This window comes from Tetrao urogallus (assembly GCF_951394365.1).
Source record: "Tetrao urogallus genome assembly, chromosome: 15".
In the NCBI taxonomy this organism is placed as follows: domain Eukaryota; kingdom Metazoa; phylum Chordata; class Aves; order Galliformes; family Phasianidae; genus Tetrao; species Tetrao urogallus.
This window is the reverse complement of record NC_136828.1, coordinates 4,119,211-4,133,149: the sequence shown is the minus strand read 5'-3', so window position 1 is coordinate 4,133,149 and position 13,939 is coordinate 4,119,211. Positions and strand designations below refer to the sequence as shown.

General features: G+C 35.5%; 1 protein-coding gene across 9 annotated transcripts in view; it reads right to left on the bottom strand.

Moving 5' to 3' along the window:
• Positions 1 to 13,939, bottom strand: part of RBFOX1 (RNA binding fox-1 homolog 1) — a gene marked incomplete at both ends in the record, with an annotated part of 253,772 nt that overhangs the window by 70,863 nt on the left and 168,970 nt on the right. For all 9 annotated transcript variants that reach the window (XM_079542960.1, XM_079542964.1, XM_079542965.1 and 6 more), the window contains one exon: positions 11,599 to 11,652. In XM_079542960.1, coding sequence (XP_079399086.1) covers positions 11,599 to 11,652 — 54 coding nt within the window. The remainder of the gene's footprint in view (positions 1 to 11,598; positions 11,653 to 13,939) is intronic.

Sequence of the window (13,939 nt, the reverse complement as noted above, 5' to 3'; positions counted from 1 at the left end):
TAATTGCCTCAAAGTTATACACGGAATTTCATTTAAACATGAAAATTTATTGGCAGGAAGGAGAATCTAACGTAGTTAGTGACCAAAAGTGAGTTTTCAAAGTCCAAATCACTATCTGAATTACATTCCAACAGCTAATTTGAAAGACATTCAATTATGAATGACCGATGTATACCTACTTGCCTTCTGATAAGAACTGATAAGTATGTATTCCATACATACTCTAATATTTATGTAATACATCCCTTGATCTATGTAGAATCTCATAAAGTTTTTTAAAAACAGGAAAAAAACATTTTGGGGGGTACTGTTGTTCTAAGACATTTTTCAGAATCTTTTCATGCAGAAATTCTGTTCCAGTTTCCTTCCATCACTTTTCTGAGCACAGTGCATGTTTCTTTATTACGATCTCTCAAAGTGTCACCAAAACACTCAGTAAAATTAAGCAATGACTCAGGGAACAACAGTGCATTTTGCAACAAACGTTATTCATCAGTCATCCTTCCAATTACTCCTTGTTTTTGGGAAATAGACTTTCCTATTACACATATTCATTGGCCAGTATATTAAGCCACACACTGGGTCTAGATGTTTCCTACATCATCTAACTAAAACCCAGATAAGCAACAAGGTTTGCAGCTCTGCTAAGAATTTTATCTGAGATTCTCTCAATTCCCCTTCTCCTCACCTCTCCCTTCTGTAGCATATACAGTCCATGCGTAATCTTTAGCTCTCCTTCCCTGGGACCTGACATGCCACACACAGCTGGTTAGATCACTTACCACTATGTACTGTAGTGTCTTAGGCTGGAAAAAGCATTACAAATAGAATGAAATCTGTCAAGTGGCAAATTCATTCAAGCCCTGCTCCCATGCCAGCATCCTTTCCCTGCCCCACAACACTGCTTTAAATCTTAATCAGTGAAAAGATGAAAGGAACATGCACTGCTGAGGCACTAAGGAGGAATAGATTACCCATGCAGCCATAGATTGTGCCATAGCATTCTTGGTCTGAGGCAAAGTAATGCCAAATTAGAAACAAACACTGTGACTGACTCGTTGGTATTTTCTTTAGCATGCTGACTAACAAAGATAGGCTACATTTTTTTGCAATGTTTCCACTCCACAATGCAAAGCAAACACAATAAACTGTGCTTTCCAAATACAATTAAAAAAAAAATTCCAAATACAATTAAAAAAAAAGTTTAATCAGCCATACACATTCCTTGTCTGGTAATCAAAAGGGAGAAATTAACCAACACAAACTCAGCTGTTGCTTGTACCAAAATACCAACCCTGGAGAGTTTCCCTATGCTTGTTAGTGAATTTTTAACATTCATACCTGGATGTGAACCTTCATTCACATACTGTCACAAAAAAAATCTAAAGCGCACTGTGTAATCATATAAAAGCAGTAGCACTGTCACTACTGCCCGTAAGCGTAACTTCCCAGCCAAGTATGTTCATGTTCATACAGACGGACATTCTGTACTATTCTCTGTGATCATACACAGAGAGATGTGTCCCACTGAAGCTGTTCAGGACCTCTGAAAATCAGATCTTTACTCCTTATCTTTCTGTCCCCCATTAGACTAAAACATATATAAATGATGGTTGGTGTTGGCTCTTTTAACTTGATCTGGGTTCACTTGCAACTTTGAGGAAAAAGCACAAAAGAAATTCTGAACTATAAATACAAATACTGAGCTGGTATTACACTCTTCTTGAAATAAGATACTTGAGAATATAGAAATGAACTTATATTCTGCTGATAACCTTATGAGTAGGGACTGCAAGAAGAATTAAATCACAAACAAATGAAACTGAAGCCCTCCTGCACAAACATGAATACTACAGTTTCCATAGCCCTGGAGGGATTACAAGTAGATGTAGTTTGTATTTTATCCTCTCATACTGCATCAAGACACTATTTTCTGCGTAAATTACCTATTTGAATAAATCGATAAGACAGAAATGCAAATCCAATGCAATTAGATGCGGAGATGCAAACTACTAATTTCTCAGTTCTATTTGCTTACCCTGATGGGTGCTGTTTTTATACTAAAAACTCTGAACGACAAGCTATAGCTGAGAATATAAAGGAGAAAGAAAATGAATCACTGGGTATAATCCTGAATTTTGTTAGCTTATTATTTCACCAGCCTAGTCAGATTTCAGAATTTTATGAGCTTGAAAAAAACCATTACAACAAGGTAAAGCAACATATCCAAACTTTCCCAAACACTCACCTTTTACTATAAGCAGTTCTATACTTGGGGATTTTCCCCAAATCATTTTCACAAAGAAAATCTGACACAGCGATACTGGGTATTGTGTCCCACTGAAGAATATAACTTTGCCTCAGACAGGTCTGCAGATAAATAAACAACTGAAATCTCAGTACCCTCAATATGAAATTCAATTGAAATGTAAATGTACTGGGGATTCTGTGATCTGATGCCCCAAAACGAGAAGAAAATGCAAGGCAGAAAACAGAAGACATTAGCTATATGTTTGGAATATGATTCAACATAATCTTAAACTGCTTTAGCATTAATTTTCAAATGTAATCAAGGTTTAAAACGCATCAGAGTTGTTTTCCATTCCACTTAACTGTATTAACTTCACATTTCATATATTACTTTATTACGTTACATTTCAAAATTGTCTGTCTGCCTGACTGTCCATCCTAACTCACGGATCCCTCTAACTTTGTTATCCTTTTAATCACAGGGATTTATTCCACTGATTTTTATTAATTTACAACCTTATCTAACATTGCACACATCCCACAGAGTCCTGAACAAACAAGACTTTTACTAATTAACTGTAGTTTGTCTCAAATTACCCTCTGAGAAATTTTTAAGACAGTGCTCTTTGCATGTAGCTATGATTGGTATTTGAATTACAATATCAAGTTTAAGAAAACCTCTCTGTATACAGGAGCCTAGGCTTCAGGTCCACAGGCAGTGCACACCAAGGCTAACTCTGTAATGTCCACTAATTGGTATAACATATCTAATTGGTATATAACAGTAGCAGTAGCTATTTAACAGCTGGTTTATATCCAGTCTCCAAAGCTACACCATGCGGTTTCGTTTGTATGAACCACACTGAGAGAAGAGGAACTGTCTGAGGCCAAATAAATAAATATATAATATAGTCAATATATATAAAAGTAATAAAACTTCTTTTATTTGTAATATTTTTTTATTGAAAAAATACAAAAAAGGACAACAAAACATAAAACTAGCAGGGTGGACAGGTATGGTCTAGAGGGTAGCACTGGACTAGGCTTAATCTTGTCCCCTGAAGCAAACAGCTCCACCACACATAGATATGTCACACATAGACAAGACATTGTGTGTTTAGACACACAAAGGTGTCTAAAACCAGTCTGACTCAAATTTTTACACCCCCTTACAGAGCACATGACATCAGGTGTGCACGCGGAGTTTCTAGTGCAGTTCTCAGCTTCCAGAGCAGTTTCTAGCTATCTGAATCTATTTCACTTATATTTCATACAATCCCAAGCCAATACGTGGCAAGTGGGGAAAACACCTAAAAAAAATGCTAATACTCCAAACAGTAGCATGGATTTCACGCTGCCCCTGTAGTCTCAACTATCATGCTATTATTTAGGTAGCATTTGAACATCTTGCATACAATTAAAAAAGTATTTTTTTCAAAACAGTCAAAAGTGTGCAACCCAAAGTAAAACTCAAGAATACAGCAAATGCAATACATCTGTTCTAGTTTCCAGCTACGTGAAGCTCAGGGCAGTTTCTGTGTATATATTAACAATCCACATATTTCCCTCTATGAACCAATTACAACATCCTTTTAATACACATCTTCCTAGAAATATAATGATACTGATCTTCCTAGAAAAAGTACTAAAACAAGTAAGCTGTAGTCATAATTACACATTTGATTATGATTACAGCTGGTCCTGTATTCATCCACCAACTCACAGGACAGGTGTTAAGCAGAATTCAGGCTTACTCATGCACAGCAGTTTGACATTCCCAGCCTACCCTATACACACTGCTTTATTTCACAGAATCACAGTATGGCCAAGGTTGGAAGAGACCTCAAGGATCATGAATTTCCAACCCCCTTGCCACATGCAGGGCCACCCAATTCCTCATTTAATACCAGACCAGGCAGCTCAGGGTCCCATCCAATCTGGCCTTGTACTCCTTTAGGGACAGGGCATCCACAACCTCTCTGGGCAGCTGCTCCAGCACCTCACCACTCTCATAGTAAAGAAATTATTTTGGATTAGATATTAAAAAATGAACAAGTTTACCAAAAGAAAGCAAGAAATTTTCATACATGTTACCTGATAAAACTACCACTGAGGAAATCTTAATCTGTTTTCACTAAAAAATAATAATAATAAAAAATTCCTAACATACAGGAGGAACAGACATTAGAGAACATTTGCTATCATTCATTCTGGTCCTACTTCCTTTCTCACAATATCTATTTGCATAGACTTCTATATAATACTTCATTTCTACAGGTTTTCTCCATTTCAGCATCTAATGTGACAATTCATCACTTGCCTTCCCTGCCTCAGCTGTGTGCTTTGCACCCATGGCAGCTCTATCAGCTTCTGGTATTGCTTTATATTCTCAAAGTATTCTTCATCTAGATTCCATAGCTGCTGATACGACTTTTAGAAAAATCTTCAGCATCAGCAATCTGACCTCATACCGCACCATTACGGTGATGCAGCACTAATTTAGACCAATCAGCTCCAGATCCATAGACTCCAAGTAGTGAGATAGGGTCAGCATGGTTTTGCTGTGTAATTACATAATTAAATGAGACGAGTCAAAGTGGAATATCACATAAATAAGGATGATTTGTAGAAAACTCAAAACCTAGATCTCAAGAAAACTTTACTGATGAGCAAACAGATTGAAACTCATCCCTTCCGCCCCCCAGACACTTCCCTCCTTCCTGTTTTGAAAGAATTTCAAATTTCAGCATATATACAGTTTATGTTTTTCCAAATTCTATTTGTGCAGAAATTCATAATCATCTCAAGTGATACCTCTATACCGGGCTATGGTCAAATCTACCAAACTTCTACACCGAAGAAGCCAGAACCATTCTCTATGTGCTGTTAAAACATCTATCTACCAGTCAAGATTTACCATGAAATAATCATGCATATGGAATTTCTTTTACTGATCAAATAGCAATAATATCAAAACCCAACTGTATACTGTGTTTTCAAATATATATCCAAATAGACCATTGTTTAAAAGAGTAGTACTGACAGTATCTCATTTTCTTTTTAAAATATACAAGCTTCAATGGAATGATAAATCTGCATCAATTAACCTTGCTCCAAATTTTAATGTATAACCAAATCATGAAACTAATATTTCAAAAAATAACGGTGTTAGTATTATTCTTCAGCATAAGGCATAATTAAGTTCTAGAATATTTTGTTTGAAAATATCTATTACAGATGCCAAATTCCATTTTCTTCTGACTTTATTAATTTTTCATAAACTAGAATTCTGACTATAATGACTTGCAACAGTTCCACAGAAATTTCAGACAAGCATTAACTGTCACTCCTGGTGTTTAGCTAACTAGGATGTCACCAGTTATACAATGGTAGTCTAACATGATTTTTGAAACATTACAGATTTGTTTTACACTTTGAAAAGGAACATCTATACAGAACTCGCAGGGGGATAATTAGTTCATTTTTATGTATTTAGAAAATCATTTTAGTTAATAATGTTGAGAAGATGTTTATTTGAAAAAACCTATTTAAGTCAATGACCAAATTCAAATTTAAGCATATGTAATTTGTTTTAAAGTAAATTAATCTATATATTGATAAACAGCCAAGTTCCACCAAAATTAAATTCTATAGATACAGTGCAGTGAACTTTCACCCAAGCATTTACAACTGCTGGACAATCATGTAACTCAGCTTCACAAATTCCAAACGCTTTCACTGGAAAGCATTTCTAAGGTATTATGCAACAGTCATTTAAATTCAAAGGAAGAGGCTAGAAAGATTAAATGAATCCCAGGTGTTTTTACACTCCAGAAACACACGCTTTAATACACGGACAAAGAGAATTAGCGTTAGCAAACATACTAAAACCCTCTCATCTCTTGGGTTCTTATTTAAGCGCATGTTTATATATATTGTATTATGGTATTTCTTTATTTCTTAATTAAAAACAGCATTATACTTCTAAGTTTAAATCAAACTTATGAAAGGAATCTTGTTACAAAAATCTGCCTCCTGAAGGATAACTGCTGGTTTCCAAATCCACAGCATGCTAAAAAGCCCCATGCTGTGACTGTATGTACACAGACACAAAAGCACAAGCTTTTCTCCCTGCTTACATTTTAACTGATAGGAAAAAATACCCAAGCCACCTTAAAATGACACGTGTGAACTATTCAAGAGACTGGACATCTACAATAGTGCTTACTGAGTTATGACTATTTATGAAGTGAAAACAACTCCTCAGTGTTAGCGGAAGAAAAGTGACTATGAAGAAGAGCTGAACTAACAAATATAGAGATAATTGCATTAACCACTAAGATTATTAAGGAACAGGCCCATCTGTGCTATGAGGAAAGCTCTGACAGCTCAACCTGGAGAAAAGAATGCTCAGGTGAATCTCGTCAACACATACAACTATCTGAAAAGAGACGGGAAAGAAGATAAAGCAAGGCTCACTTGAGCAGTACCCAGTGACAGGATGGTAATGGGCACAGCTGGAAGCACATGAGGTTCTGTCCACAAGCCAGGGATTACTTTTTTATGATCAGGGAGACTAAGAACAACTGCTTGTAAAGGTTGTGCAGTCTCCATCCTCAGAGGTGCTCAAAAGCCGTCTGGACACGGGCCTGGGCAGCTTGCTTTAGAAGACCTACCTTGAACAGGGGGTATTGGACCAGATACCTCAAAACTCTGTGATTCTGTCCATGGATACATGTATCCTTACAATATCTTCTATTTAGCCATGTAGGATGGCACTTGCAACTAGCTGCTGAAAAAACATCTACAACTTCCTGACTATTCAGGAAAAATAGTATCTAATTAATTACCTAAGAAAAAGGAATATGAAATCTCTATTAAATGTTTGTAATTTGTGTGCTACGCATATAATTAGTGGAAAAGAACCAATACAAGTCCTTTTTTTGCTCCACTGACAATTGATAATTTTGGAATAGTATACTGTTTGCTGGCTATGACTATATACTTACATACACTCCTGTGGTCACTCCTGTGCTCTGAAAGAACATTCACTATATTGCTAAGTCATTCCTGTAACATCTTTTCATCCAACTCCACACATTGAAACCATCCAAAAGAAGCCTCTCACCACCTACAAACCCTAAAATATATGTTCTAACACTTGCAAATACAAATTCCCTTAAAACGGCCTTACTGAGTCTCAAGTTATCTATATTGAAGGACTGATCTGTCGTAGTAATTTGAGTGCAACAAAACTCTACATTCCATGAAAGAGTGGAATACTCAACAATTCCGCATTTACAAAAAGAAAGGAAAGAAAAAATGGAAGATCAGCAGTAGCTCTAAAAGGAACAAAATAGCACTTCACTCTCAGACTACCCAAGGCTGAAATAGAGGTTGGGTACCAAGCATAAAATAAACACTGATATAAAAGGAAATAAGCAAGTAGAAATCGCATTGTAATACCACCACAGAAACAGAACACAACAACTTACAGTAAGAAAGTGCCATAGTGCTCCTAATAAAGAAATCAGTCTGAAAATCTTTCTGTTTGTCAATCACAGATGAGCATGCAAGGATGGATAACAGACACATGCTTAACACAGCACAATTATGTTTCACTATGGGATTGATTTAAAATTAGATGGATACATAAATAAATGAAAAGTCCCAGTTTATACGGAGACCTTGTGAAATGAACCACATGGTGCTTCTTACAAATTTCTTCATTAAGACCTTCCTAACAACTTGATAAATAGTTTTCTGATAGAGATATGCGGGAATGGAAATGATAACTTCATTAATATTTCTTTCTCATAAAGATAAAAAGTATCCTTTTATTAACTCGAAGGAGACCCTTTGGACGTACAGCAAATATTTTAAATTACCTATTGATTATAGTAAGTTCATTTTGAAAAGTGGAGTTCTTTGAAATGGTACAAATAACAGTTCTTTTGCTTATTATGAAATGCCATTTTAGGACATTACTGCGAACCTGGAGAAGGGTTAAAGGTATGCCTGAGAGCCAGGCCCTTGTACACCCATACTCAGAAGCTATGAGGGAGTCTTACTGACCTCTGAATTAAAACCACAGCTTTCAAATGGCTCTTTGTGAACATCTTACTGTTAATTCCCATTTATGGTACCACACAGCATGGATATCCATGTGCTTGGAGCGTTCTAATTTATTACAGGATGGGCATTTTTAAGTCAGAAAAATAGTCTTCGGAGGGCTACTCAGGAAAAAAAAAATCATATTTCTTAATATATAGTATGTTGACCATAAGAAGTAGTCTACTTACATTGCACCTGCTGTTACATAAACCTGCCATTTATCTTATAGTCTCCATATTTGTCTGTCATATGTTCCCTCAAAAAGGCATTCTTTTACAGAAGAGTACACTCAGAAAAAAAGCAGAGCTGTAAGGATCATGTCACTGGTCCTACTGTTTACCATTATCTTCAAGGTTTTAGATTTGATTTACATCGCGTTCCTCCCTATTTGACTTTAATTGTCTGCTTCAAGTTGTCAGGACATAACTATATCTTAGATTTGCATTGCATTAGGGGATCTTTTCCTTTCTCTATTGATCTTGTCTTATGGAGTAATTTAACTCAATTCTAATTTTCTTTTGCATGCGGGGTGCTCTTTTTCGAAGGAAGTGAGTTATGTGTATTCAAGTGGTGCATCTTATGAATCTTGTTAAGCTTTACCGCCTTATAGCCCACACTGATGGAATATTTAATCACAGAAATGAGTTGGCAGATATGATGTACAATACGGTTAAGCCTTGCGGCGTGTGTCTTCACCAGCAATTGAGAAACGGGTGAATTTGCCATTCATCACTGCCATCCTGACAGCTTTGTATAACCTTCTGGTTTTTTTTTTTTTTTACTTATTTATGAAGATTAAAGGTACTTTAAATCAACAGTTTTTCTAGAAATATTTCATTTTTATTTCAGAAGTGGCCAAATTTTTCATCATTTATTAGAGCAGAAGAAATTTCTTGCACAGACTGTGGAATAGATGGTAGCACTTCAACATGACAGCGTTCGAGACAATAATTAAACCAAGTGACTGTAACTTTAACTGTCTTAAAAAAATCACATTTCTAAATTTAAAATCTTCAAAAGTGAAACTGCTTCTTTTCCAGGTAAGGCGGGTGGATGCATAAATAAAGATATGCCACAGCATTCCATTATGGCATAGAAGAACTATTTCATTTTCTAATGACTTTAAGAGTTTGTGCACAGTTTTTTTCTGTTTGCTTATTTTAATCTATATTGCTTAAAGGAATCTTTAAACACCTGTGAGACAAAAGTTTATTTCAGTCATTACAGAAAATATGCAAAATAAAAAGGTCTGTATATGTACACAGAAAAAAATACTGAAATACATTAAGTATCCTGGATAGAACTTTCTGCATAGGTGTAGAAGAGTGCATGGCATAATTCATAAAATTAAATTAATACTCTTCTAATGGTAATTAAAGATTCTCATTAAGAAGGGCAAACACCTCCCTTGCGTTGGCAATAAAAATGCACTTGGGACTTATACAAAAAAAAAAAAAAAAATCAATAACCTGCCATTTTATAATTAAAAGAAAAAATAAATGTTAGGAAAAAATCCAGTAAATTAAGAAAATTACCTTCAGGAGAGATTGAAAATATTGATTTTAATTTACAAACTATGTGAACTCTTCATGCCCTACTTCATGAGACAATTATAAGTCAGACTGTTAATTCTGCATACGTATTAGAAAATTGATTACTGTACTATGGGAATATTATTATATTTGTCATTAACACAAAGTCATTTATATAAAATGACTAATAACTCTGACTTCCTAATTTATGCAGGTTCAGGGTTGGTTCACCAACTCCTCACACAAGATCAATGTTAAATTCCTGTTTTTAGTGTAGGTATACATCAAAGAAGGAAACAAATTCCACCTGCACCAAATATTGCTCTTCTATGAATACCAGCTTAGTGTTTCTATTATTCTTTCACAATGCAATTTGTATTGTTTCTCTATTTCAGTAGTTGGCACTGCACATATTACAGGCAGCTTCTTTAAAATAAGAATTCGTTTATAACATTTCTATAATGTAGTTCTATACAACATTTTTTCTCTCTTGAAATTCCCTGAACTAACCAAACATTTTCAGTTTTATCCAGTGGAGGCTTAAGTATCTCCAAGGATGAAGATTCCCTAGCATCTGTAGGCAACCTCTTTGCATGCTTAACATGCTTGTTAGTGAAAAGCATTTGCCTAATACCTACTGGAAACTTCCCCTGTTTCAACTTGCGGAAATAAACACATTGTACAATTACTTCTTTATTTTTCATTACCTATATGTGTGAGAGTGGATTAACATTTTTGTGTTTTAAAATATGAACTGAAATTTTATCCTTTCTACCGGATAAGTGTCTACACACCCAGGCACAAACAACTAAAAACAACTAAAAAACCAAAATGGAAAACAAGATTTCCCAGTGATTCCCATGAAATTCACAGGACGTTTTATGTGATCTGGAAACCTAAGAAAGGAAAACAACTATACAACCTACTAGAAACATTTGCAGCTACAGGGATCATTTCTCCCTAAGTTACAAACTATTAGTTTATTTTTTTTAAAAAAAAAGTCATTTTTGGATTTTCTACAGGCTATGGGTGGGATTTGGGATTCAAGTTCTTCTATAATCAAATTGATTTTGGTATACACCCACATTTTCAGTGCTGTTGCTGCAGTGTATTTACAAATTGCTGCTAGCAATGGAAAAAGGCTAAGTCTCATCAACTCAAAGTTGTACACAGGATTAGAATTGTCTTAATAAAGGCTATATTACAAATACAACTGTTTTACAAGACTGATTAACTAAATACAAAATTTAAAGAAAAATGTTCAAGAAAAAATTAGGAATGGAGTTCATAATTCTATACATTTGTCTGAATATCTGTATCTTATATATATATTTACATATTTACAGATAGATATTTTTTGTTGTTGCCTAAGCTCAAGTAATTCATAATACCAAATGTCTGTACTGAAATATAAAAATAAAATGAATGAAATAAAAAATAAAGTATAAAACAACTAAAAAAATCTCATGAAAGGCTGCAATAATGCAGTTCATGTTTTGCTATCCAACAAAAGACACTCTCGTATCTTCTACATTAACTTCAGTATTCCCAAGTAACTGCCAGAACCTTCTTAATAAATCTGCAAACGACTGGCAGGGAGCATAAGTTAAACAAAGAAGCCAAACCTCACACGAAATGTTCAGCCTGTACTTAAACATGTTCAAATAAAACACAGCACGGACAACTGCAGTTTAATTCTTACCTGCATAGAATTCTGGACTATAAACCGCACCAACAACTGGATTTAATTTCCAGCCTGCAGCAAACATAAAAACATAACGGAGTTAATACTGCAATTACTGATAATAATAATGTATTGCTTATTTATTTATTTATTTTTAATAGAAACACACCTAAAATGCATTCAAGGTCATTGTAATAAAAGTTTTATAGATGTCTTAGATCACTGATCTTTAATATCAGAATACTCTGACTCTCAAATATGGAAAAAAGTAATGAAATAAATCATTATCTGGATATTTCAATATTACAAGTAGTACTGGAGCAAATTATCAGGTGAACTAGCTTAGCTGAAATGCACGGCTACCATGGTCTTATTGCCTTAAGTTACACAATTACATCAGAACTAGCTCAGGTATCACTATATCATGTAATAACAGAATAGATCAGTTCTTTCTCATTGCTTTAAATCTCCAGTTACACACTAGTGAGGCCAAAACAGCTCATTTGCTGGACACAGGGTACTTCTGCTAAGCGTGCGTTACAAGGCAATAAAATGAGCATTTTCATTCTACTTTAGAGAAAAAAATGAAAGTGTAGACACTGTAAAGAACAGTCCACCGTGACAGAAAAGATAACTGTGCACTGTGTGAACCCAGTCAAATGCCATACACTTCTTTTCCAAATTGAATTTGTACTTCAGACTCTCTGCACTGAAATGGCACTACACAGTCATGTATCAGAAATGGCTATACAACCTGTGCGTACAGGTGGCATATTATGATGAAATAGCTGGCTTATATGAAAATGCTCCAGTCATGCTCTGCCAACCTCTTACAATGGCGAATGTAGCCAGTGCCTTTCCTTTAAACAACCACTGTCCTACAGCTGGCCTAGAAGCAGGCCAGAACCAAGAGATGTTGTGCCATCTGTTCAGGCAGCACTCCAAAGAATTGCTGTTGAGTCCTTACATGTGATGCTGCTCTTCCAGGTACAGAGAGTGCACAGCTTTGCTGTAGAAACAGGGCCTGTGTTCAAAGTGCATATGATGCTAAAGACAGCAAAGTTGTAGAAACTTGTGGGGAACTTGTAAGCTGACCCTATACAGTCATCTTTAAAAAAGTACAGATTAAATGTGCTAAGGAAATAATTGCATATCGCACAGTAGAACAAGCTTTGTTAAGAAGAGGGGCACAGCAACATAGCAAGGATTAGAAAGAGATTACTTTCATTTTTTAGAGCAGACAGGTGTGCATTGCCTGAGGAATGCTTTGGTGGGAAAGAAGCCCTGAGACACTGTTCCTTTTCTTCCTGTTTGCATCCAGAACAAGAGAAAAGTGAAGCGAAAGGGAAATTAACCGCACTAATTGTCACTAGTTCTGATTTTGAATGTAAGTTTAGATTAACATGTCTCAAATACAAGATACTGCTAATATTCCTCATCTAATCTCTGTGCCGTGTTTCTCATTCGTTGTTGAGGCTCTCTCAATCTATTTGCACGTAATTCTCTATTCCCCATGACTTTGGGAGAGCAACCTGAACTGATGCAACATGAGCATCAGAAGTATGCTAAAAAAAAATCTAGAAATTACAACCGTGAGCAGGGTAGGTTGGAACATCTAAAATTTATCAAGTGTTTTTGCCAGCAAGTAGAACTCTTGACTCTGAATTCATGCACAATGAAAAGGCAGTTCTATCTCTGAAGCACATCCAATATCATTGTATATGTGAACAAACTCACACCAAAAAGTCCCACTAGAAACTGAACATTTATGAACTGTTCACTCCAGGAATTGTCCAAAGTCAATGGAAAGGATATTTATTTCAAAAACCACCTCACACACAAGAGCAAAGTGCTTATCTGAATGAAGCTGCATATATTTAAAAAAAATATTTTTAAAAAAGTTGAGATTTGTTTTGATTTTAAGTCTGTTGTCTTTAGCAACCATATTAACAATATAAGCCCAGTTATCAAGCAACCAGCAATACCCAGGAATGAAAGGCAAAATGGAGTGCATCTTATTTTCAAATTCCAATAAGCATTAAGGCCTTACATGTTGTCATTTAACCATATGTGCCAATAACGTGCCAGTCACCACATACACTTTGAAAAATGAAGCCACCTACTAATGAAGAAATATGTATCTATGAACTGCAGCTAGTCTGTTATATAACCACCCATCAAAAGGTGAATATCAGAGAAGAACATCCTGCATGTATATGCACCCTTGGATGTATACGTTCGCAAACAAACTGTAATTTTTAGGCACTGAGGAGGATGCTTCACAGTTCTGCTGGAGATCTCATGCAGATAGAACAGCCTAGAGAATCACAGACACAAAACAGTACAAGCGGGAAACACT